We start from the raw sequence: 25,924 nt of genomic DNA on the forward strand, positions 1-25,924 counted from the left end.
GATCGTCTAACGGATGCAAATATTTCAGTTCTGCCTTTACAACCCTCGCAACTTTCTCTTTTCGATTTTAACGGCGGTTAAATTACATTTTTATCACAAAGGCTGAGCCTGCAACGCGTTTATACCAATCCCTGAAAACTATTCTTTAACTACTCTGCAGGCACACGTAAAGTGGTTTCTCAAATAAATCCAACGAACGGGTAAAGTAAGCCAACCACCCTGTTCGCAGACCGTTTAATTAATCAAGGACTGCTAAAAGTATCTTTCACAAAAATTCTCACCATTCGAAATCACCCGATCGGCCGACAGCTCGCCCAAGATCGTCCAACACTTACAGCGGGCGGTTCACTCGAATGCAAATCCCATGCAAATTCCTCGCAACCAATCGGTGAACACTGATCAGTTTCTGTCTGGAACGTGTCGAACTACCCGCGAAACGATTCCCATAATCGGAAGTAACGTGTTCGCCGGTTCAGGGCCGGCTCATCAAAGTCTCGAACGAGGACGTCGGGAATTTTCCCGCTCGGATGATTCCGCACATCCAATTAGAAAGTGTCGGCTTGCCCGATTGCAGCACGCCACGTTTCCTTCGCCACACACTCCCCCGTCCTCCCGCTCGCTCTGTTCCTCTCTATCTCAGGATCCCTCGATCCGAACTGCATAAGCCCTACTTACCCCCGCAGCCATAGTGTTGGCTTTGGTTTGGGGTTTGGTCGCGCCAAGCCGCGTGTTTGCGGTTTTGCTGTCGGTGCTCCGGAGTAGTCATCGACTATACATATACGCCTGTGGACCATTCTCTGTGTCCTGGCGACAGGTTCGAGCAGAACGCGCTCCACGAAGAGCACACAGGACGATCGATATAACCATTGGTGTCCTGAGGCGAGACGATGGACCGAGATTAGCGGCGGAACGTCTAAATGTTTTGCTAGATTTTTTAGTTACAATGGGAACATCTGTTAAATTAGGATGATCGGGGAGATCGTTGGGAAAGGATCTTCGACGCAGTTTTAGTTAAAATTTTGATGTTTTAAAAGTTTTGTGGTTAATTAGACGAGTGACTATTATTTAGTTGTGGTATTTAAGTTATGGCATTTAAAACTGTAGTAGGCTCGCGTAGCGGCAGACATAGAGTTGCCAGATAAGCGCTGCAAGGCACAGCGTTGCCAGAGAGGTGTTGCTAGACGGTTAGCCGAGAGAACTGCGCGGCCGAATGAGTCCGCGTTGAGCCGAGCCGGCGTCGAGTCGAGAGACATATTATATGTACACCTTTTTTTTGTAACAAACTTAGAATAAATATCTATTTCATTTTTTAACCCAACAATACACTGGGTGTGCTTTGTGAATTATAACTGCAAAATTCTAGTGGACTTTGTATATTTTGTGATCGCGAGCAATTCGTGAATCATTGAACAATATCGCTAACTTCTAGGTACGTAGGTATTTTCTAATTTCTCAAAGACACTTGCGATACTTTCTTCGCGAGCTTAATGACATTTATTTTTATTAACAGGGAGAAGATGTGCGAAATATTTCGGTTCAAATTCCGTTTGCTTCCATCGCTACCTAGCATCCAGTCCCTTGGACTTTCGCGCAGGGTAACATCTTAATAACACAACCGGCAACCGACTACCAACCCTCAAGTTCATTACCCATTCCTGTATAAGGGCAGAAGCGAATCGAGGATAACGAACCTCTTGGAAGTTGACGGAGACGTCGACGCCGCCAGTCAGTCTACGGAGGATCAATTGAAAAATCGTTCGGGCTAATTAATTGGGGAATAACCTGAATGGAACTTAATATAGAGCATCGGAAGACCGCCTCGATTCTGGGTTGGGTGGCTCGGGCCGGGGGAGGCTGAACTTTCCCTGAATACACAAGGCGAAACGAAGAGATAAATAAGTAATGGAATGGTATTGAGCTTTGTATGGCTAGCTTACGATAACGAAATATACTTTAGGATATTATCAGTCTGTGAAAAAAATATTTCGCAAGTTGTTGTTCAATTGAATTAGTTTTGGCTTGCAGTGGGACAACTGCAATTTTACTTCCTTTGGAATGAGACTTAATTAAGGTTGAAAAATAAAATTGAGAATATCAATATTTATCTCAAGATAAAAAGAAATTGTTGTATACAATGCAAATATATTTTCAAATACATCTACTACTCGAAGAATTTGATTTTTCAATTATTCTTAATTTTTCTACTGTCCTCCAACATTTCCAACATACTTCAAACATTTTGTTTTGCATTTTGAAGGCAAACGTTTGTCATATCTTAACAAAATATCTTGCTTAATGAAAAGAAGAACTTCTATCAATCACTAATTTCTCTATTCTAAACTTTTTTTTAAGACAATCCTTCCCTATACGATGCAATTTCTCCCATAAAACTACTATCAAGACAAACGAAGGCCTGGCAAGCGATGGAAAAAATCATCCTGAGTCAGGATCGAAATACATTGTCTTATCAGACATCTCGTCCTATTTCCATGAGAATGCCGATCGTTCCGACCAATCTATTCACGTTACAAGGGTCAGGATCGCATACAGACAACGACCAACATCGCAAAATAATATCATTAAATTGGGAGATCCTCTATCAGATTAAGAGTCGATGTATATCGAATTACTTGGCAAACAGTCCCGTAGAGGAGGAAACAGATTTATTCTAAGGTCAGTCGTAGGATTTTCTTTCAAGGTAGATATTTAGCCGATTCAATTTCCTTGTTCTGCAATGGGAATATTAATATATTTGTTTATATATTATTTCAGGAAAGCTGGTTATTGAAATGCTAGGTTTTAGAACAAACAAAATTTATCATCCACTGATCCAAACAAGCTATTACATGGAAACTGAAAAAGCATGTGTCACTCCTTTTCCAATACCTCAATTTTTCCACAAACACTTGCGTTACAATTACCAGAAAATTCATAAAAATATTGGTCGCTTCCCCTAATTAACGGCAGCTGAGATAGAAATAGCGAAGAATTTTAAAATTACGTTCTTCAGGACGTTTCACGCGGCGACAGCCGATAAAGCTAAAAGGAAATTCCACAGCGACCGACTCGTCTCCCTCGTCGTATATAAGTCAATACTTGGACGCTGGGAAGGATCAGGAATTTTAATATCTCGGTTTAATGGTATTTTTCTTGCTCGATGTATCTCGACTCGCAGACGCCATCCTGGCGACAATTTTCACCGCGGCGGGTGGGAAAGGAACGAATAAACGAGGGGATTCGCAAAATACTCGGCCAACGACGGTATCGATTCAAGGGAAGTGCCGCGAATTTCTCTGGTGACGGTTAAGCGTTATTGGTGCCATTTGTGATACGTCATACGGGCCAGGCACGCAAAAGAAATTGAATTATGGCGCATAACTTAAAATCTCCGACGCGTTCTTTCGTGTACAGTGCCATCAGTTTCAGTATCGCAAATTGCGTTCGTACAATGGAAATATTTCCATCTGAATTGCTTCCACTGGCTAGACTTGGTTAAGCAATGAAATTGAAAATAGCGCAGCAGTCGTAGATTAGTTTCATCGTCGACTAAAGAAATTTGATAGATAAAAAGTGCGAGAAACAATGGAACAGCGTGACAATCGACATACACGATTATTGAAATTTGAGAAAATTTTTTTGAGTCTCGCGACACGAAATTTTTCAGATGACAGGTTCTTTTATCCTCGATCCGTTTTATACTCAACGGGGGGTAACGCACCCCAGGATATGTATTTGCCAATATTTCTGTAAATTTGTAGACCTTAATAATAAAATTTCAAAATTTGGTGAATTTCAAAAAGATTTATCCAGAACTATTTTATCAAATACAAATTTCAACATATCAAAATTTACATATCTAGAAAAAAGACTATTGGAGCATGATTGTAGAATATTACGAATGTACAATTATCACTGAAAGGTTAAAAGATTAAAAAATACGAAAATGGTAACTCAAAAAAATGATGCTGAGGGCAGTGAACCCCATGCGACCATACTGTTTGTGATGATACTGTTAGTAATTTCGTGCCTTTTAATCTGACGCATCAAGTCTTTCATTCTTACCACTCAATTATCACTGATAACGCAGATTGCCGTACAGTCATTCGCAATTCTCCCATGCAATCCATCATTCAATTCAAACCGCGCTGGTTTATTTCCCCCCGGAAACCGATTATCAACGAATTCCGTTAAAAATCGCGGGAATAAATTCCGTGCCACGCAGAAAACGTACCGCTATGAAAGAGCATCGCGCGTAACAGAGTCGCCTCGCGCACGCAAATGACACCGTAAAAAGAGAAAAATCGAGAGAGAGAGAGAGAGAGAGAGAGAGAGAGAGAGAGAGAGGAGTGAAAAGAATGTAATGAAATTGTATCACCGCGAATATAAATGTAGCCATAAAGTGGACATGGTGCAATGATGATTTAAAAATTAATAAACCTCGAGATTGGAGGGTAGGAGGGTTGAAAAATGTGATTAAAGCAATGAAAGGGGAGACGCCCTGTTACGATTGTAAAATAGCGCGCCACTTTCAGTTCTTGCGCAGCCAGAATTCGGTACAATGTAATTTCTGGGGCCACGTAACGGCGAATAAACCTGCGATAGCCGAGCAATATCGAGCCACGTTGGTAACGATGTCGAGGTGAACGGCGCAGCAATTACTTCCCTTTCGGTATTCGCGTGATCCCGGATGCGGTGAGTGGCGAACCGGATGATCGTAGGGTAATAACGTTGATCTCGGATGGAGGGTGCGAGGTAGGTGGTTTAAGTGCGTGTTTAGCGGTGTCGAACCCCCAGCCCCTCCGCCGACGGCCCTTCCACGGGACACTAAGGGCCACTAGGGGCTGCTGTACGACTTCTAAGAAGGGTTGCCAGCCAGAGCAAGAAGCTGCGGCACGATGTAGAATCACTTTGCGCCGTGATCGTTGACAAACCGTCGTCTTTACGGCGCTATTACGGTCCACCCGTCGTCGATGAAAGGATCCAAGCGTTTAGGGAGGGTGTGAAATCTTTATGCTTTGCTTTACTTTTTCATTCCCTGTCCTCTCGTGGGGAAGTATTCGGGAATTCGGATGGGGATTCTGAGAGCAAGGTGTTTTCGCAAATCTGGTATTTGTTTGAGGCTCGAAATGGGGCAGGCAAGTGTTTCGGTGGGGTGTCTTAAAGTTATGAATGAAGGGGGATGCGTGAATTATGCGTGTTAGAGGATATCGAAAAATTCTTTAGCATTATGTAGTCTGATGGTCCGTATTTAAGCGATGTGGGTATTCGTTAAATTCCACTGTACTGTCACGACTCTCAAGCTGTCACTTGTACCTAAATGCCATTCTTGCACCGCTATGGACTTATGCCATTGAACAATAGAGGCCTCAAACATCGAATTTTTAGAAATATTTCAGGTAAAAAGTCCTCGGAAAATAGGAAACGCATCATGGTTTATGATTATCTAGCTTAAAGTCCCCGCCGTTGCCCGGGTCAAACTTTGGTTGTCACAGAGTGTCAAAGGGGTGAAATAAGGAGGAAGGGGTCGGATGTCCAAATTTCATGGTAGCCTACATTTTCCGCAGGGTTCTAGAGAGTAATTTATGCAAAATTTGGTCCAGATCGGTTAAAAAGATCGGGATTAAAAGTATCGTATATGTCAGGGGTGCACAGGGAGCCGTTTTTATCGCCTAGCTGCGAGCAACCCGCCTGTCCCGTTGCTAAGGTTAGACTCGGTGGGGAGAACAGCAGTAGTGTACGTGCGTGCCTGTAGGCTCGTAGCTTAAGTATACAGGGTGTCCCACTAAGGAGTGGACAGCGCGATATCTCTTAAAGTATTGTCGATAAAAATATAAAAAAAGTAGGGAATTGCATGGTTCGAGGGGGCCCATTTATTAGCGCGAACGAATTTTGTTTTCGATTATTATTTTAAAAGATACGATGGTCAAGTTCGGTTTTTCAAATGGAACTATCTTTTTTGAAGACCTGAGTTGATAGTGCGTTCCAAGACAAATTGAATAAGCTTTAATGTATACACTTTATTTCCACTGGTTTTTAAGATATTGCGCTTGCAAATTTACTGATTTTCACTGCAAGAAACCCCTCTGGAATGGCAAAAACCGGGGGCGGTCTTACTGGCGCCACGGGTGGCACTGCCTGTTGAAATGGATACTTACCTGCCAAAGGTCTACGCCAGAAATGGCAGGCCCAAAGGCTGGACAATTCTTTTCCGTCAGAAATGCTACTTAGGTAGGTATCGTTACTTTTATTTCGCACTTGCTTCTACGCTCGGATGTCCGGTTCTTTTGGGAGGGATGCAAGTTGGATTGGTTAGGTTAGGAGGAGTGAAAGTTGCTAGACTAAATTTCAACCATAGGGAGCAGATTGTATCAGAACCAATCCAACTTGCATCCCTCCCAAAAGAACCGGCCATCCGAGCGTAGAAGCAAGTGCGAAATAAAAGTAACGATGCGCTTCTCGATACCGCAGATGTACCTACCTAAGTAGCATTTCTCACGGAAAAGAATTGTCCAGCCTTTGGGCCTGCCATTTCTGGCGAAGACCTTTGGCAGGTAAGTATCCATTTCAACAGGCAGTGCCACCCGTGGCGTCAGTAAGACCGCCCCCGGTTTTTGCCATTTCAGAGGGGTTTCTTGCAGTGAAAATCAGTAAATTTGCAAGCGCAATATCTTAAAAACCAGTGGAAATAAAGTGTATACATTAAAGCTTATTGAATTTGTCTTGGAACGCACTATCAACTCAGGTCTTCAAAAAAAATAGTTCCATTTGAAAAACCGAACTTGACCATCGTATCTTTTAAAATAATAATCGGAAACAAAATTCGTTCGCGCTAATAAATGGGCCCCCTCGAACCATGCAATTCCCTATTTTTTTTATATTTTTATCGACAATACTTTAAGAGATATCGCGCTGTCCACTCCTTAGTGGGACACCCTGTATATAGCTGGGGTCAAGTCATACCAAATGCACGTACACTACTGCAGTTCGCCTCACCGATTCTAACCTTAGCAACGGGACGGGCGGGTTGCTCGCAGCTAGGCGCTAAAAACGGCTCCCTGTGCACCCCTGCTATATGCTATTCCTGATCCTAGACTACGTATACAAAATTTCAGAAAGATTCGTTGCGTGGTTGCGACGTGATCGAGTATCTAACAAACATCCAGACACGCTTTGGCATTTATTATATGAGTCAGATCAGATAATACAGTAGGGTAAGGTCTCCAAATAATATCAGTAAAAGGGGAAATTGCGAACTACACAAGCAGATATTCAAATAGATTACTACATCACTCGAACATCTTACCTAAACGATTATTTCAAGAATCCCTGGATTTTCGTAGACTGTAGTCACGGGTGTCTAGAATCACGGGTGTCTAGGGTCACGTGTGTCTAGGGTCACGGGTGTCTTGGGTCACGGGTGTTTAGAGTCACGGTTGTCTAGAGTCACGGTTGTCTAGGGTCACGTGTGTCTAGGGTCACGGGTGTCTTGGGTCACGGATGTCTAGGGTCACGAGTGTCTAGAGTCACGGTTGTCTAGGGTCACGGGTGTCTTGGGTCACGGGTGTCTAGGGTCACGGGTGTCTAGGGTCACGGATATCTAGGGTCACGGGTGTCTTGGGTCACGTGTGTCTAGGGTCACGGTAGTCTAGAGTCACGGGTGTCTAGGGTCACGGGTGTCTAGGGTCACGGTTGTCTAGGGTCACGGTTGTCTAGGGTCACGGGTGTCTAGGATCACGAGTGTCTAGAGTCACGGGTGAATATTTTAACCCTCAGATAAGATAAACAGATTTTAATACCATCATGGTACTTACTTTTTTATATTATTAAGTACAGAAGATATGAACCGATATATAAAACATCTGTAATTTACTCTGGTATAAGTTAAAATTAAAGTCCAAACATTTGCTTAGTGTTCATTGTAACAGATGGTAAATAAACGAGGATCATATTTAAAACAAAAAATGAAATCTACGCAGATGTAATAGCAACGAGTCGCAAGTACTGTTATTGTAGACACGTCCTTTTGCTCCCACGGTCGATATAATACTGGCAGCGCGCAACTACGTGTTCTGTTTTTAAATTCAAGGTACACAAAAACCGTGGAGTAGGTAGGTTAGAATGGGGGGAATATCGGTTAGTGGTGGGGATTCAGGCTTAAGATTTCGATTATTTACGTATATGATTTATGATCGAGGAAGAGCAAAAAATTGTGGTACGAGCTGCTAGTAAAGGCACATGTTTTTAAAATTTTCTCTGCTCCAGTTTTTTTTTTTTAGATTAAATGGGCCATGTCTATTGTACGACTTGAGAAAAACAGACACGTTTGACATTTGAATTTCGTGGCTTCATAAATCTTGCACATTTATACCACTGTATTTTTACAGGTTTCTTAACCTCTTGCTCCATATTTTATATTCATTTTGGGATAGGTACATCTGGAAGCTTGCCATTTTAACAATACGTATTATTTATAAGTTGCAAACGAAGTATTACATTGAAATATACAGAAGAGGTTTCGACTTCATTTGACACGACGAAATGCATCTTACGACTTATAATTTCTCGTCTCACACAAGTGCCTTTCTGAATCTCGCCCTGCATTGCATGTCTTTACAAAGGAAAAGTGCTCTTCAAAAATATTGTGTTCTACAAGTATCCAGAAACACGTATAACTCTTCCAGATCAATATTTCTCCTGATAGTTTTGGAAAGTGGTTGCAAATACTAATAAATTATTAGAAATAATAAGTTAAATAACTCATCAGTAACAGAGGAACTCTAACCCTGGTAGCATTTTTGGTTGGCCCACACTATCCCCAAGTTGGAAACTAGTTAGCCATCAAAATGCCAACAATAAATGCTACTAGAGAATATACTAGCTAACACTCCCTTGCATAACAGATAAACCGAATAAATTTTGAAATATGGAATTTAAAGCTTCATTCAACAAAGGGCTGAATTTGAAGCCTTCAATTTCGTCTACTCTTCCACATGGTCAGTATAAAGTGACGCCTACAGCTGCTGTAGCCGAGAAACCAGCCAAGAACAGTGCATTGTTATGACACTCAAGATCGTCTGCCTTTCTCCTTCGGAATCATCGAGATTACGCCAATTGCGCAACAAACCCGACCACTATCCAAAGACTCAGCCAAAATTGGATGTCCCCAGTCGTTTTACTAATCAAAACTTCGCCGCAGCTCCGTCTGTCACATTTCCATGATGCTTCCTGATGTGTGGCCGAGATTAAAGTTTCCAGGCTTCGCATGGTACTTCGGGCAAGGGAAGGGACGCCATCGCGTCGTAAACGCATCGAAAGATCCCGTCGACGGGGGCGACTGGATTCCCAATTTAAGATTCGGGAAACGCCAAGAAGACGACGACACGACGACCTTACGCGACGTACGAGTTGGCGAGGGTCCAGCAGATGCCAATTCAATCTTCCTCCCTGCTGCGGATGTAAAATTTCAGGTGGCCGACGAACTTTCCTCTCCCGCGCCTTCTCTTCTGGCCACTGCAGTCTCACGGAGTATGTTTCTTCTTCTTCTTCTTCTTCTCCTTCGGCCACGAGCTTCTAACGACTTGCCCCGAGTTCTTTAACAGTACCACTCGTCCGGCCACTCCTCCAATGAGACGGCACTTCGTTTCTCGGTTTATTTTACTTCTCGTCATTTAATTATGCTCCCTTAGTGGCAACAGCGACGAGTTTGTTGCGTTGCGAAACAATCGTTCACATTGGGTCCATTGGAGCGTAGTTTCGTATAGAATACAGCTAGGTGGTTAAAATAGAACATTGATCTCTAAATGGTAAAGGACAGTAAAGAATTTTTTAATTTGGTCATAACTTTTTTTTTAAGAATGGTCAAACGACAATTTTTGTTGAACAAACGAGGACAAATCGTGGACAAACGAATGCTATCGTTGTTTTATGAAGCTTAGACCATATATACTTATAGACACAGCTTCAGATAACTGCCTTGACGCAAAGATTAAATCATCTACGTGACGTCATATGTGGGCAAAGTAATGATGGAAGTTACAGCTATGTATAAATATTTCCGAAAATGCGATTTAATCATTGTCTTTGCAATTCTTTATACAACATGTTCGCACCTTTATTAATAATTAATAAAAAATTATTCACAGAAGAAGATATAACCTCACTTGTATATATGGTATGAGGTACTATCTACCATTTTGAATTATCTTTTGCCCACAAGTGACGTCGCTTTTGCCCGTTATCTTTGCTTCACTATGACTCGTGGCTTCATATAGAGCAGGCCGTGTCTATAGGTATATATGGTCTAAGTTATGAAGATTAGCCTTTGGGGGTGCCAACTTCGCAGACCTGTTGGAAGAATCGTTTCCTACTCGAGAGAATTTTTTGACGAAGTAGTAAGCAAAGACCTCAACACACTTTCACATGCCACCAGAATGAATGGAACCAACAACAGTTCCATAAGACATATTGCTCTACAATTCATCCGGCGTTAAAACGGAAAGGACTTGGAGTCTCGCCACTACCACTCAGCAGCTTCCATGAAGCCATTCCCTAAACAATAAAGTCCATCCCACGTAGTTGCACCTTCCTGTTCCCACGGTGAGCAGTATATTTTTAAGAGCACGCCTCCGCTTTGCTGCCATAGTTCATGGATCCGTAAACAGCTGGAGCCAGCACGGCCGGCTGAAGGGCAATTAATTTATTCCGCGCAGGTTACGAGCGCGCCGAATGAGAAAATTATTCAAGAATCTCAAGGATACGCGCCTCGCCCCGTTCGCGGGACTTTCCGCCGCTTCCGGGCAGCACTTCGAATTTAACGAGCTCCTTCATTGATGAATCGCATTCATCAAAGCGCCGCACGATTTCAGCCCGATCCCTCGTGATCTAACGACGCCACGTAATCAGGCCGAAGCTGCCATAGAACTTCCGGGGCGCCTTCTGCCACTTACTTAGCATACATCGCGACGCCCGTCCGACTAGCTCTTCTGTTTCACGAGTGGAAACTGGCTGATCGCCGCGTACAATTGGGAACGAAAGACGTGTAAAACTATTTCCGTGCAGCGAATCGTTTGGGATAAGGGAAGCTCGTCGATATTTGTGACGCAGTTGTGCAGAGGGTTACAATCTTGTACTACGTTCCCACTGCAAATATTTTTTGTGTTTACAACGCACCTACTATTTTTTTCTTCATTTCAATTTGTATCTACTATGATCGTCTTGGTTCTGATTTCTCGTCGGATTTGTTTTCGTCAGAGTTAAATTTTATACAGCTTTGTCTCGTTTCATTATTATTTTCTGTTTCTATAGGAGTCGAGATTTTGAGAATTGGTGAATTTTCATAGTAAATGAGAGTTGACTCACTTTGTAGGTCCCCAAATCCTTGACACTGCAGGCTAACTTCACGTTGCGTCCTGCTGGCACTGTAATATTTCCTATCTCATCGACGAACTCGGGGTCGGGAACGGTGGTAACTGAAACATAGAAGATGATGTAACGATTAGCACAAGCCAAGATTCTTTTGAAGGTACAGTTACAAGTATTATGGAATAAAGTAGTAGAATTACTGTAGTATATCCGCAATGATATAGCGAGGTCGTAAATTAAACACTTGATCAGCGGCGGTCTTTGGTATGCGGTATACTATTGTAGGAATATCAGTAGGAATTGAATCTCAGGCCACGTGCCCTGAGTCTCAGGCCGGTCCTGAGTGGGGCCCGAGCCCCTTATATCCCCATATATCTGTCAATTCGCTCGTTCCGACTCCCGCACATGTAAACAGACACGCGCTACTACTTTTAAGACTTCGCTATATCTTTGCGGGTAGGTACTATACGTTTGAAGCTATGGTGATTTAAATATAGAACTCAGGAATTAGGAACCTACACCACATTTTCGACGTATTTTTCATGACCCTCCCCATTTACAGCGGCAACAAATACAATAATAACTACTCTCGTAAAAAGGAAATGATTATACCCACAAATTTATATAGAACACAATACGTAGCGCCCAGAAAACACACTCAACTCCATCTTGAGACAGCTAACAGGAAAACTAAACAGTTTTTCTATGCAATACTACCATATTACTTCAGAAGGGATTCTCGTATAACAGCCCTCGAATTTATGAATTCTTTTTGAAAAAACTATTGTTAATATTACATTAAACTCTTTTGTGATATAAGGAGGCATCTTTAAACTTGTAGAATTTTTTTTTATGTCGATTCTTCTTATTATTTATTAATTATTGTGGAATCGTGTTAACCTCTTCGACGATGTTGGCGTCAGATGTAGTACCTGTCACAGTCATCTGATTGCTCAAAGAAAATAATTTTCTTATAGTTAAATAATTTAAGCTGGGACTGGCCCAAAAATTTTAATTTTAGTTTTCATTTATAACACTTTTATCGTCGATATAAAGAGTAATATGAAAATTTTGTCTAAGAAAAAAACTTACATTTTCTTTCAAACCAACTCTTTCAATTTTTTATTTTTTTTTCTTTAAAGCCGACCAATCCCAGCGTAAACTAACTTTAAGAAACTTCTATTTTGTACAATCAGATGACTGTGATAGGTGCTACACATCCCGCCAACAGGAGTTACATCGTCGAAGAGGTCGACAAGATTCCACAATAATTAATAAATCATAAGAAGAATCGACATAAAAAAAATATTTTCTGCAAGTTTAATGATGCGTCTTTATATCCCAAAAGAATTTAATCCAATGTGACCAATACTTTTTAAAAAAAAAATTGAAATATCAGTTACTTTGGGGGCTGTTAGACGAGAAATCCCCCTTTAAGGGGGAACCCTGGTGCAATTGGCAGAAATCAAGGTTCGTTTTGGACATTTTTTGTAAGGAACTATACATGAGACGTTTTTAAAACATTCAGGCTATATTATTATGCATTTCAAAAAGTGAACAAATATTTTTTTAGATACAAATAACGCAGTAATTCCAAATGGCGCATTACATCAGGTCCCCCCCTTAAATATCAAGATTATAAAACCCTCACACATTTCCTACTTAGTAGCCTCTGCTATCTTAACCCCTTCTGAATCCCAGAAACTCTGCCCCAAGAAGAACTAAGTCTCACAGCTTCCCTTAAACAACTCCTACTCCCCTGCTTTACTAAAAAACGAAGTCACATTATATCCACCCATTCCCTAAAAAAAAAAATATCCCAGCCCGTGTTCCGAATGCAGAACAGGACGCGTCGAACGCCAGTCGTCCTGAAAACTCGAAGAGGCGATCGTCGACGCCGATGTTTCTCCTTTGCCGAAATCACAGACGTCACGGTGCATCCCGCATGCCGTGCGCGACTACTTAGTTGTATTTCCTGAGGAGGTCCCGTCACAAAGGAGAGTTCGATCGATCGCGAGAAGCGGCGCGATATCTACGCAGACGAGCGTCGATGCGCTTTGAGTTATACGAGCTCGCTGGTCGGCCTGACAGCTTAGTTATTGAATACAAAATGCAATTTTTCAAGCCTGCCCCGTCGGTACATCTCGTCGCAGCCTCGCCCGAGATGTAACAGACCGTTTCCCCTAGTTGGAGCTGATCGAATCGGAGGGAGGATTTCTAGATACCCGCCCTCTCGCCCGGGACGACTCATCCATCCTGAAATTCGCGATCGCATTTCCCCCAACTGCATAGCATTATTTCGCGAACCCGGGGCCGCGGCGTACACGGGCTCGAAAAGAAAGATCGCGGATACTCGTCGTGGGGACGAACTGCAGTGCAATGTTACGCGTCAATTGTATACCTTAGGCATTACTTTAATTGAAAGAGAATGGGAAGGATTCTGGAGGTAAGGAAGCCGAGGTGGTCCACAGGTGGTGGATGGTTCTGAAATGATTTAGAATTGTTGTTAGAGAAGGAGGAGAATTGAGATTTAAGCGGCATGCAGTGATCGTTGAAGGATCTGGAGGAGCTTTTAATTAAAAGTTTAAATGTTTGAATGTGCGTTATAGAAACTAGTGGAGAAGGTATTAGCGGTAATGAAGATACAGTAATGGTTAATAGACAGTTTAGTCTGTGAACAATGCAGAGACTATGAGGCATTGCGGCACATTATTTTTCCAAATTGAGTTAGTAGCAGTGATATATTCGAATAGGCTGTACTAACCATATAAAATAAGAAAAATTCATTTTTTTTCCATTCAAAACCATATGGCATAACAAAATCAATCTGTATGTAACACTTATTAAAATTAAATGGAAAATTAATTATGTGTTCATTAGGGAGCATTTCGAATAGTATGAGAAGCTAAGAATTAGGTATGCCTGTACTGGCAACAAAGCCTGCAAAACGAAATACTGTTGAAATACTATTTTTAGATCGGCTATTTCTCCCTCTCCCGAATATAGTGCCTCTACGAGCTATAGTGACTTAGGTGTGAGGTACCCAGCGGGGTCTTAACCGATACCCTGCTGGGTACGAGCCGCTAAACATGCCCCCACTACTACCTCTTGCAGGACTATGTTTAGGGAAGACCAGGACAAAACCTGGGCCCTAAAGGGTAAAATAAGTTATTAATATAAAATAATTTATATTGCTACTGTTCTAATGCAGTACATATACCTTACTGAAATGGATTTGTATTTAATATTTGCTGACAATGAAACAATTTTTAATAGCCACTAGCAAAGTTTAATTGGCATCTTTTAATAATGATAAACAGTATCTTAAATTTCTGTTTTATTTTATTAAAATCGAAGTTATAACACTTAATCTATAGGGCCCCGGTTTTGTCCTGATCCTCCGTAAACACAGTCCTGCACGAGGTAGTAGGAGGCCACGTTTAGCGGCCCATACCCAGCAGGATATCGGTTAAGACCCCGCTGAGTGACCTCACACCTAAGTCGCTATAGCTGGTAGAGGCACTGTACTAGGGTTAGTCCATTGTTGCTCCCAATGTCTCATATTATCGTCTGAGAAGAAGAAAATGTATCACAGAGTGAAGGGGTCCTCAGAACGAGACGAATGCAGTGTAGAATCAAAGTTCTTTATAAACACACCTGAAAATGTCACTTTTAAAGATTCTTCTAACCACCACCATACACAACACCCGAAAACAACGCGTCAAAATTACCAAAATACCTTGAAAACAGTCCACAGCAACGCGAGAAAAATAGTGTATGTTATGTTATGTTTTATTGTTTTCCTGTGTTTTAAGCAGGATGGCGTTTCAATCTTATTTTTGCTTATATTGCCCAACGAACTATAGTCCCATTTTTTGTCTCCTCCTCTCTCCTTCGGGTCCCAGCAGCAGTAGAGCACCGGGAGAAAGGTGGTCTCCCATCTTTCCCCAGTACACCGTCTCATGATGCTTAACTTCGGTGATCTAACGAGAACCGGTGTTTTCCATCACGCCTACGACCGCTGGTCAAAATAGTGTAAACGCGTTAACATGGAAACCCGCCCCAAGTTTCGTCAAAGCACATCGTGACAAGCTTGAGCCTACATTAAAACAAAACGCACCAAACGCGCCTGCAAACCAAGCATGCACACAGCACCACCACAATCGCATTGTTTGTAACACTGCAGGTCTTTAAACGTCATAAAACACCTAAAGAGGAGACACCTTTTACTGTTCGTTCCTTGTGAACTTGATCACCGCTAGAACCTATAGTGCAGAATCGAGGAGTCTTTAAAAGAATACGTAAGGTACCTACTGACAGGATTCCACGGAAATTCCTCCAACAAATACTCAACGAACCGCGGGGTCGATTTGCGAGATACTCTTACCGATCCTGCAGCTTCTAATGCTTGCTCAAAGCGCCCTGCTCAAACGTTATTACGGATTACACGCGGGATATCGGCCCGAGGGGTGGAAAGGGGATGTGGTTCGAGAAGTTTGAGGAAAAGGGGCGCAGCAAAAAAAGAGAAAGATCGTTATCTCTGAAGAGACTCGCCGGGCTCCAAAGAATTTTCCACTGTGCAGAGTGGGCTACTTTCGAGTTCGAACGCGATTCTACTAACGCCCCATACCGTTGCACCTCTATCCGCGCGACTTTTACGCTCACCTGTGCTTGTAATTTTAATCTCGCATGGTCCTTTTAGGGTACGTAGATAGCAAGGAAGAAAGGTACTTGATAACGCTCAGCCATTTTGTGTCGCTGTTGGATACAAACAATTATGGGCACAGCTTAGACGAGAGCAGAAATTTGTAAGTTTTACAGCCAGATGGTAGAATTACTACTTGAGTACTACTTTCCGTGTACCTTCTTCGCAATAAATCCACACTTTGCACCTGCTGTGAAGAATTTTGTTGAAATTGGGACATGATGTAGTCCACGTGGAATTAGAAGGGGTTTCAGTCATTATTTTACAAATTTTAAGTTTGTTAAAGAAATACCTGAGGCACATCATCGTTCTGAATATTGTGAACCATATCCCTCTACCGATTTCCTTCCGTTTATACTGATATAAATAACTTTTTCATAAAGTTCGCGACGGATTAACGATGAGTTACTGATTCTAAATCAGCAAAACTTTTATAACGCGCCACTGCTTTGAAGCCGCCTTGCGCTTCTATGTCCACAAGGTGTGCAGCATCACTTGTTTACGCCGGCCATAAAAATAAATACACAATGGTGTCACCTGTGTGAATAAAGCACGCACATTCATGGCCGCGTCTCGACGTGGCCTAGATTTGTATACATGCGTGTGTATAACGGGCAAATAGATGGAACGGAAGGAAAATGGAGAAACACGGAGGTAGAAGGTGAGTTTTAAAGGTGTCTCCAAGTGACTCCTGCTTGCCAAGCGAACAGGACGTATGCTACTAGGAAATTCTCTTTGGGCCACTGCCATCGACTTCACTATCCGCGGGGCCAAAGGACTTGGTAGTTGTGCAGCTGCACGTGTGTACTTTCCTGCGAGACCGCATTTCCAACCCACCACCACACTGCCTCCTCTCTATCTCCTCCCTGTATCTCTCTCGCAGCCACACTCATCCCCTACCACGAAATCCTGATTTTCCTAGACCGTAAAGACTACGAACTTTCGTGCGAAATCAAAGATTCGTGCGAGAACTTAGTGCCCGGAGCAGCTGCGTGCTCATTAGGAATACAGATACTTCATCCATTAAAGTCGCACATAGTTATAAATCAACACGTGCATCTACACCTTCGAAGATCGAAGCCATGGCTTGAATTCCATTGCTAGACACGTTGTGCAATTTTTAGAGTCCCCATTGAATTCGCTGCCGATGGTTTCAGAGCTAACATTCGGTGGGTGTATTTTATACCGAATCGTAGCTTTAATTCTTTCATTTGTAGTTTCAGTAAATATTGAGACTTCGTTATCTAGAGTCAATATCAAATATAAAACGATAAGGAGAGGCCTTCTTAAGGGCCACCTTAGCCAGGTGAAGAAATATCGGATCTTTGGGAATTTATTTCTACGTGACAAAAACACTGTTATCGATACAAATTTTTCAATAAATATATCAAAGATAGTTTTGAATAATATGTACAATTGTTTTTTCAAATATCAAAACATTCTGAAAAATTTTAAATGCGTTTTTCTCGAAATGATGTACGCTGTAATTTGAGTAAAACTCCATGGATTTTTATACAATTTTGCACAGATGTTCTTAAATGTATTCTCTGTCGCCCGACAGTCAATTGTTTCAATATTTTAATTTTTACCTGACTTAGGGTAGATGTACCGTTTGTGGCCATTGCACTGTTTTTGGCCATGTGTATAATTATCTTATTTTTAAATTGCTTGCAGATCATTATTATGTGGAGAATTCAACTTCATAAATATTTTGTTTAGTATATCGCCAGAAATATAAGATTACATTTATTGTTTACACGGGAAAATATTATATTTTTTAAGAAGTGCCCAAAACTGGTACAATACCTTAAAGTGGCCACAAATGGTGCATCTACCCTATGCGTAAATAAAATCCATTTTTGCTTCAAAGTGTAGCTACGGTAAAAGACCCAATTACTGTCACCCTATGCTGCTTTACTTAAAATAAGCCTAAACCATGCGAAGTCATACACGAACAAATTTTGACATACAATTAAAACTGTAATGTATACGTGGAAAAGCAGGACTTCATATTTTTTCATTAATTTTGATAAGACGATAAAAAGTTTTAAGTTGATTAGGCAAAAGAGTGAAAACCACAACTAGCGACAGAGAAAACAAGGCACTAAAGAAAAGGCTATAATTGTAATATTTAAGCTATTAACATAATGAAACATAATTGTTTAGATAATATATATGATCATAATAAATAATAACAATCGAAATTCAACGATTTACTGTTTTTTTATTTAATATTCGGGTGATAGTGATTGGCACAAGCGTTTCAACCCTTTTTAATTACTGTCATGGCAGTAATTGAGCAGGCAAATGAAGCCTTACCCAATTACTGTCACTTGTCATTCCTACAATTTGAGGTTGCGTAAGGGCATAACCTTGTCCCAGTTACGACTTTTTTGACAACGTAACCGTACACTTTTTGTAAGTACTATTGTTAATATTTATAACAGAAACGTACTTTGTCATCTTTTATTAAAATAACAAAATACCTATATTTATTCTCGTTTACTCTTTGCTCATATTTTTTACTTTGTTTAATTTTTTTCATATTTATAAACATTTACTGCTTATGAACATATATAACCCAACAAAAACATGCCTCTAAAAAGGCCAAGTTCGAGTGACTGCTTGGCCGTAAAAAGCAGTGAGATGAGATCTAATGTGCGGTCAAGTTCATCATCCCACTATACCGTGCCAAAGCTAGGCACAGGGCTACGGCATAGAAAATGGTTCCGTGTAACTTGGCCATAATGCATTCTAACCCTGGATCAACTCGTTCCATATTCGTTTACGAATATTCGTTATTCGCGTTAAAACATGGAAGTGTGAAGTGCCAAATATTCATATTTGTGTACGAATATTTGGCATTTGCACATATTGGCAAATATTGTCCCGAATCAAGTCGGTAGGGGCATTATGGCCAAGTTACACGGAGTCATTTTCTGTGTCGTAGCCCTGTGCCTAGCTGTGGCACGTTACAGTGGGATGTTGAACTTGGCCGCACATTAGATCTCATCTCACTGCTTTTGCGGCCAAGCAGTCACTCGAACTTGGCCTTTTTTAATGTGGAATCAGGCTGCGCGTGAATCGCCGATTCACGCGCCGTGAGATCGCTCATGGCTTGCCGACTTGCCGAACCTCTGCGAGCCGAGCAAGCTCGCCGATTCACGCGCCGTCTGATTCCACCTTTACAGGCATGTTTTTGTTGGGATTTCACGCCTTTTTGTAGTAGAGTATGATATCGAGTGGAACAGACATGAACCGTCGTCAAGCATGCGAACTACGCGATGACGCCAGGACATACCATCACTTAAGGGGTTACGCCACCCTGAAAGTTTTGAAAAAACGATTTTTTTTCTTTGCACTTTCTTATTACGTAAAGTTTTAAGAATAATTTAAGCCATGGTAGACGCAAAAATTCCCCAAAATAGCCGAGTTGTAGACTTTAAACGAGACGCGGCTGTCGATATTCCGCAGCAGGTAGCTACCATTCTACTTTTCTTCTTTTGCGTTTTTCTCGAAACTACACTTTCAAAGATGACCTATCAAATATCTCCAAAACTATTTGTCCGATTCAGTTCAAACTTGGCACGCATATTCTTAATGGTATTATCTACGATGTAGCATATCAGTTTATCCATCCTATACCCCATTCGTCTATAATTAATGTTTTAAATTCGTTTTTTCATGTGAAAAACGTATAATTTTTTTCACTTTGCTCTCATTTGTGCAATAAATTTTTTTTTCTCAAATCCCTATGCTACATCGTAGGTATTTTATTAAGGAACACGAAAATCATCGGGTTTTTGATTTCAGACGAACATGTTCGTTATAATTTGTTAGGTTAGTTACGCGTGTAACGGCGGACGAGCTTCGCGGGAGAACAAATAACTCGGTCATTTTTTAATATTTTTGTACAGTATTTATACAATATATGCACTAATACATGCTCTACCCATAAGAAGAAAATAAATAATTTTCAACCTCATAGTATCGGTAAAAAAAATTCGTCTAGTTTAGTGCTGTTTCGAGCGCCTCAGGGTGGCGTAACCCCTTAAGTGTAACGACACAGTTTCAGAATGGTCAATAATTAAATTAACCATTTTAACATAGGATATATTACATGGCTCGACTGACCGCTTTTTCGTAAAGCAACGATGTCACGAAAGCATGCAAGACAAATCACTTCAAACCATACAGCTTGCAGCAAACTGCACGTTCGTCAAAATCGCTTTTGGAACTTCAATTTGCGTGTCAAACTCAACCATTTTCATGTAGGTGGTGAAAAAAATATTGTGCGTAACAAGGGAGAGAAGAAAGCGGTTTCGACGAGCGTAAAGTTTGCCCGAGAGCAGCGAGGGCATCACTTTGCGCGAGAAGACTGTCAATAGAGACAGGTTACAAAATGATTCCCCCGACTTTACGGGTTGAAAGAGGGAAAATGTTAGTTTTCAGATTTTTTCCTTGTTTTGTATCTCTAACCCTACCACCGTGCCAAATTTCATCATTCTAGGACAACCAGAAGTACCTTAGAATTTTGATGATCTATGAGTGAGTGAGTGAGTCAGTCAATCAGTGACAAAATCAGCGATTTTTGGAATCGTACAAATTAAGAAGTACCAGAAATGGAAGCGTGTAATTGTGAGATCAGTTTTAGCTTCTGAACTTCTAAGACAGAAAATAAATTGAGCTATCTAACATCTTTCACTGCAAAGTTATGAGGAGGTCAAATGTACGCTAACAAGGGAACATCCCGAACCCAGAAATTCAAAAAATTCTGAAACTTTGTGAATATGTAGGGAATTTCCTCCCGATTATAACGCAATTTTTGTTTGCTGTCCAAATTCACTCTAAGGGGGGTGTTATTGACCCCTGAATATCCGGTTATTTCCCGATTTTGTGTTATAACTCGTGAACTGTAAAATAATTTGTTTACCAAATGATAGATCTAATTAAAAGAAGTAACTTTTGTCGTGAATCTTTTTTTTCTATCTTTTACAGTTCGCGAGTTATAACACAAAATCGGAAAATTTACGAATATTCAGGGGTTAATTTCACCCTCTTCGAGTGAATTTGGGCAGCAAACAAAAATTGCGTTGTAATCAGGAGGAAATCCCCTACATATTCACGAAGTTTCAGAACTTTTTGAATTTTCGGGTTCGGGATCTTCCCTTGTGAGTTGTTTTCAGTAAAGGGTGCTACGGCAGTAGGTTGGCTCGATCTTGGCGTGGCCCCACATATGCTTTTGTTTATAGAAACTAACAACACAAAAATACTTTTGACCGTAATTAATGCACAAAGTAATTTTTTGAATATGTGACAGTAAATGAGATGACAGTATTTGATTAGCTGATAGTAATTGGGATGTCAGTAATTCGACCGAACACATTTCACATGTGACAGTAAGAGCCCCCGACATATATTTTATAAATCAATAAATTTAGGGATAAAATAAATAAAAATAAGGATTTTGAGAGACATAAACGTTTTTTTTTCAACTAAACATATTAAATAATAATAAATAAATAGAAAAACTTATGCTTGTGAACAATAAATACAAAAACTATACAATAAGCTCAGAATCAATCCTTAACCTGACAGTAATTGAGTCTTTTACCCTATTTTGTTATTTTTCAACCAATCGAAAAAATTGACGGTCGGGCGGATAGAGAATACATTTAAGAACGTCTGTGCAAAATTGCATAAAAATTCATAGCGTTTTACTCAAATTACAGCGTACACCGTTTCGGAAAACGTGGTTTCGAGAAAAACGCGTTTAATTTTTACGGAATGTTTTGATACTTGAGAAAATAATTGTATATATTAATCAAAGATGTCTTTGATATCTTCATTGAAAAAGTTGTATCGATAAAAGTGTTTTTATCACTTAGAAATAAATTCCCAAAGATGCGGTATTTCTTGACCTGGTGGTCTAACCCGTTAACCAGAACCTGAGCTTCAAGCTGCTAACGCCTCGTGACTTTCACACGGCTCACTAAAGGTGCGAATCCACGATGAGATTTTACACGAGACAAAAATCTCAGCAACAACTACCTAAATGTAAATAATGGAAATAGTCGCCAGGGATGAAATTTTTGAAAATATATCACGAAACTGTCTTATGACAATTTAGTTTCACAAAACTAATGACGAACTAATTTACAAAATAATGAAATAATTGTCTCGTGAGATTAAAGTCTCTTGTGTAACGCGATATTTCTGTCTCGTCGTGGATTTGCACCTTGACAGTAGTAAATACATACAGTCGAATGGCTACATCTGATCGATCAAGCACCCCTCCAGTAAAGCATGAAGGAAAAGGTCGTACGTCTGAAGACGGCAAAGAAACGAAAATCCCAGCAGCTCGTCACTAATTGCAAGAGTGTACCTATTCCAGCTAAGAATCTCCTCGTTACCGTTACAGAGCCTTAGGCCTCGGAGTATCAATTACGACGCCACAAGTGGACCAACTCGAGCGGCGCGGCGTTCGGCGGCAGGTATGTAATTAATGTGATGCCCGAGTATCAGCTGTCGTTCGAATTAACGAGCAGCAACAAACCCAGACACGATGCGAAGGAGAGAGGGAAAGTGGTCAAAGCGACCGAGAGAAGGGCACTCGGGGCGAAACGAGGGCCTCCTTCTTGAAAGGCCGCGATCCACCAGAAATCGTTAAGAGCTTCGAAGAAGCGGAACGCGACGCGCGATATCCCGCGCCGCTAATTGGAAGGGCCTTGAGGAAACGAAAACGAACGCGATGGAAAAGCTGAAACGAGGAAACTCGCGGCTGACACACAAAAGCGTACTTAGAGACGGTACGTGCGCCACCCACCCTCCCAGTCCGCCCCTGACTTGCCGCAGCCCGCGACACGCTCAGGTGATTAAAGACCGAGAGATCCCTTCATTACGGCTCGAGTGGCCCCTGCGAATTTTAATTAATATCTGTCACCGCTAGGCGATCGCGCGTGTGCCGCGTGTCACGTCGCGTCGCCCAATCGTCCCCGGCCAAGCCGCCTAACTATTGCCCCAGCGGTTTATTAATTATGTAACGCGCCGCGAAAGTCTCCTTCTTTCGACGGAACCCGTGGAATTACTGTCTCGCGAGACTCCCTGCGCTCGGCTCAATTGGTGATTAGACCAAGCCCCTCGACTGCGTTCGACGGAACTGGGAGAGCGCTTCGAAACCCTGTTTCCTCTGCGGCCCTTCCGAAAGCAAGGGCTGTTGTTGTTCAAGAGCCACCGTCCAATTCCGTCGCAAGACCGGTTGCAACGCGGCAGGGGCGAGTGTTCCGATAAAACCAACCACCGGGCGAACAAGTGAAAACACAGACGAGGAAAAAGTGTAGCCTGGTTAATTTTCAAAGAGAAAGGGAAATGTTTCTGGCGTAATGGACACAAGGATAATTTAACTAACGGTTTTATGAATAATATTTATAGAGATATTTATTCAACTAAATTAAGAATATTGGAGATTCAACTGTTTTGGACTCGACTCCGACTGAGACTGGTGGCTTTTGGAATAGTAATGCTCCTGGATAAGGGGATGCGATGGGGTTTTGAAGGTTTCGGAATGTAAGAGAGGGGATGACGGGATAGGGCAGAAATGCAGGATTTTGGGTAGGTGACGCATTAGCTAAGATGAGTAGCAGGGGTGACACAGTATTTACATTTACGCAGCATTTGGGTCATTAGTATGAATCATATTTACAGAGAAAGTCAGAGAAAAACGATAAGAAAGGGTCAGTACGTTACACTGGAACACAGTGAACGAGTTTCAACTCCTTGTTCTGTTTTTTTTTTGTATCTATAAGGTGAATGTTCCAATTTCTGCTCATGTCCCCATTTCTGATCATTTCGTATTTTTCTTAATATTATATGCGTTACGTTTGTACTATAGTTGCAACAAAATAATTCTAAACTATTTAAACATTTACGGGAGTGTTGCACGAGCTTGGAGCAATACATACATCGCTATTTTTCATGAGCAGAAACAAGGAAATTTAGAGCATTATATATTTAATTAGAAATTACTAATAGTTAAAATCTTGAAATATCTTTCTTAAATAGTTTTTGAATTGATTGATTTATTATTAAAGAATTAACCAATTAGTCTGCAAAATTTGATCACAAACAAATTTTTTACACCTTCTTTATGACGAGTTATCTCTTAAATCAGCAGAATTTAGGACATTCACCTTAAGCAGGTATCTCTGAGAACACCGCGGGACTGTTTCGCGAAGGCAGTGATTCTAGCTTCGATGTAATAAAGAAACTATCGCCCCGTTTGGATTGTCATGGAAGATATTTTCTGTGTGAAAGTTTCATAATAGGGGAAGCATTGGTAATGAGGAAAATACTCGAACACCCTCAAAGAATATTTTCCTTCCAATCGAGGAAAGTTGAGGCCTGAAGGTAGTGGCGACTTTTCTAGGAAGATGCGAAATTGTGGAAAGCAGCAGAAATTGTTATTTAGTTCTGAAAGCGTCTGATGGAAGCTGCCTAACTTTATATTTCTTTGCATACGATATTTCACGTGACATTTGCGACGTGAAACTTGGGTCCACCATACCGTTCGTTTAATTCTTGAAACGCTTTCGACGATGCACGTGAATTATTAAGCAGCGGCACTTCCCGTGTCATGAATTGCAAAAAGGAGAGAGTTCCTCGCGAAACCGCATTCGAGGCTTCTCCAAACAGGATCTGTTTATAGTAGAAATTGCGTAAATATTGGTCTTGTAACAAGCAGGTATGTTTTCCTTCCTGCCTTGAATTGTATAAAACCAATACCGTGGACTGTTAAGCAAATTTTACACCTCGACTGGATGAGATATGTGAATGTAAAACGAAAGATAAAATGCGGATATGTGTCTGCGTTGAACGTGAATTTAGTTGGTGTTTATTAATCCTCGAAGTACGTTGATCGATATTGGTCTTGGGAATGCATAATATCAGAGCTTCTATGTATGATATAGAATATCTTCGTATTCATGAAGACACTCGTGTAGATAAAGGAACTTCTTTGAAATTTATATTTCAGGTTTTGTGGATAGCGCTGCACTGTCGAGTGTTTTAATTACCACCTTCTGTTTGAGAGAATACTCGTAACGTCAATTTACCTTCGTCCGCTAAATTTAAAGTTTATTCAAGGAGAAACGGAAGGAAAGAAGAGGAAGAAGTTTTTGCTTCGACGTTACTGCAAGAAATCGCTGACTTGCTACATCCGGTCCTCTTCAAGCAGGATTTATCACTCATGGGAGAAATGGATAGCGTGTTCCTTTAAAAATTATACCACTTGCGGTAGGGTTAATAGTTTGATTTACTCGTTATTTAAATAACCTCACGTTGGCTGGCTAATTCAGCTTAGGTATCGTAATTCCATGCACTATTATTCCAGAAAATTTCAGAACAAATTAAATTACAAATATTCTACGTAATATTTTATAGAAATCACTGTCAATCTCGCGAATCCAAACTACCGAATACTTAGAATTTCATTTACAAAAAATCATTAACATTCCATCGTAAACCTGAAACCTGAAAGCTTCCATGACCCTTTCAATAATTTGCACATTATAAAAACCAATTGCATACAACTCTGAATTAGGGCTGGGACTACTCGAATAATAATTCAGAGTTGTGTGTAATTGTAATATTTAAGTATTCGAATACTGATGTATTCAAATAGTATGGTGTGAATTATAAATCAAGTTCTTCAGGTTCATTTGTCAGGGTGAAATCTGGTAAGTTAATTTTGACCCACTTCAGACCATACTATTCGAATACATCAGTATTCGAATATTATTATTCGAATATTAAATTTAATATTTGAATAATAATATTAAATTCAATATTCGAATATTAAAT

At 40.9% G+C, this 25,924-nt stretch overlaps 1 protein-coding gene across 3 annotated transcripts in view; it reads right to left on the reverse strand.

The window, feature by feature from the left end:
* The window catches only part of LOC143372797 (lachesin), a 562,432-nt gene that overhangs the window by 393,318 nt on the left and 143,190 nt on the right, over positions 1–25,924 (reverse strand). For all 3 annotated transcript variants that reach the window (XM_076819351.1, XM_076819352.1, XM_076819350.1), the window contains exon 2: positions 11,359–11,468. In XM_076819351.1, coding sequence (XP_076675466.1) covers positions 11,359–11,468 — 110 coding nt within the window. The remainder of the gene's footprint in view (positions 1–11,358; positions 11,469–25,924) is intronic.

This window comes from Andrena cerasifolii, chromosome 9 (genome assembly GCF_050908995.1).
Source record: "Andrena cerasifolii isolate SP2316 chromosome 9, iyAndCera1_principal, whole genome shotgun sequence".
In the NCBI taxonomy this organism is placed as follows: Eukaryota; Metazoa; Arthropoda; class Insecta; order Hymenoptera; family Andrenidae; genus Andrena; species Andrena cerasifolii.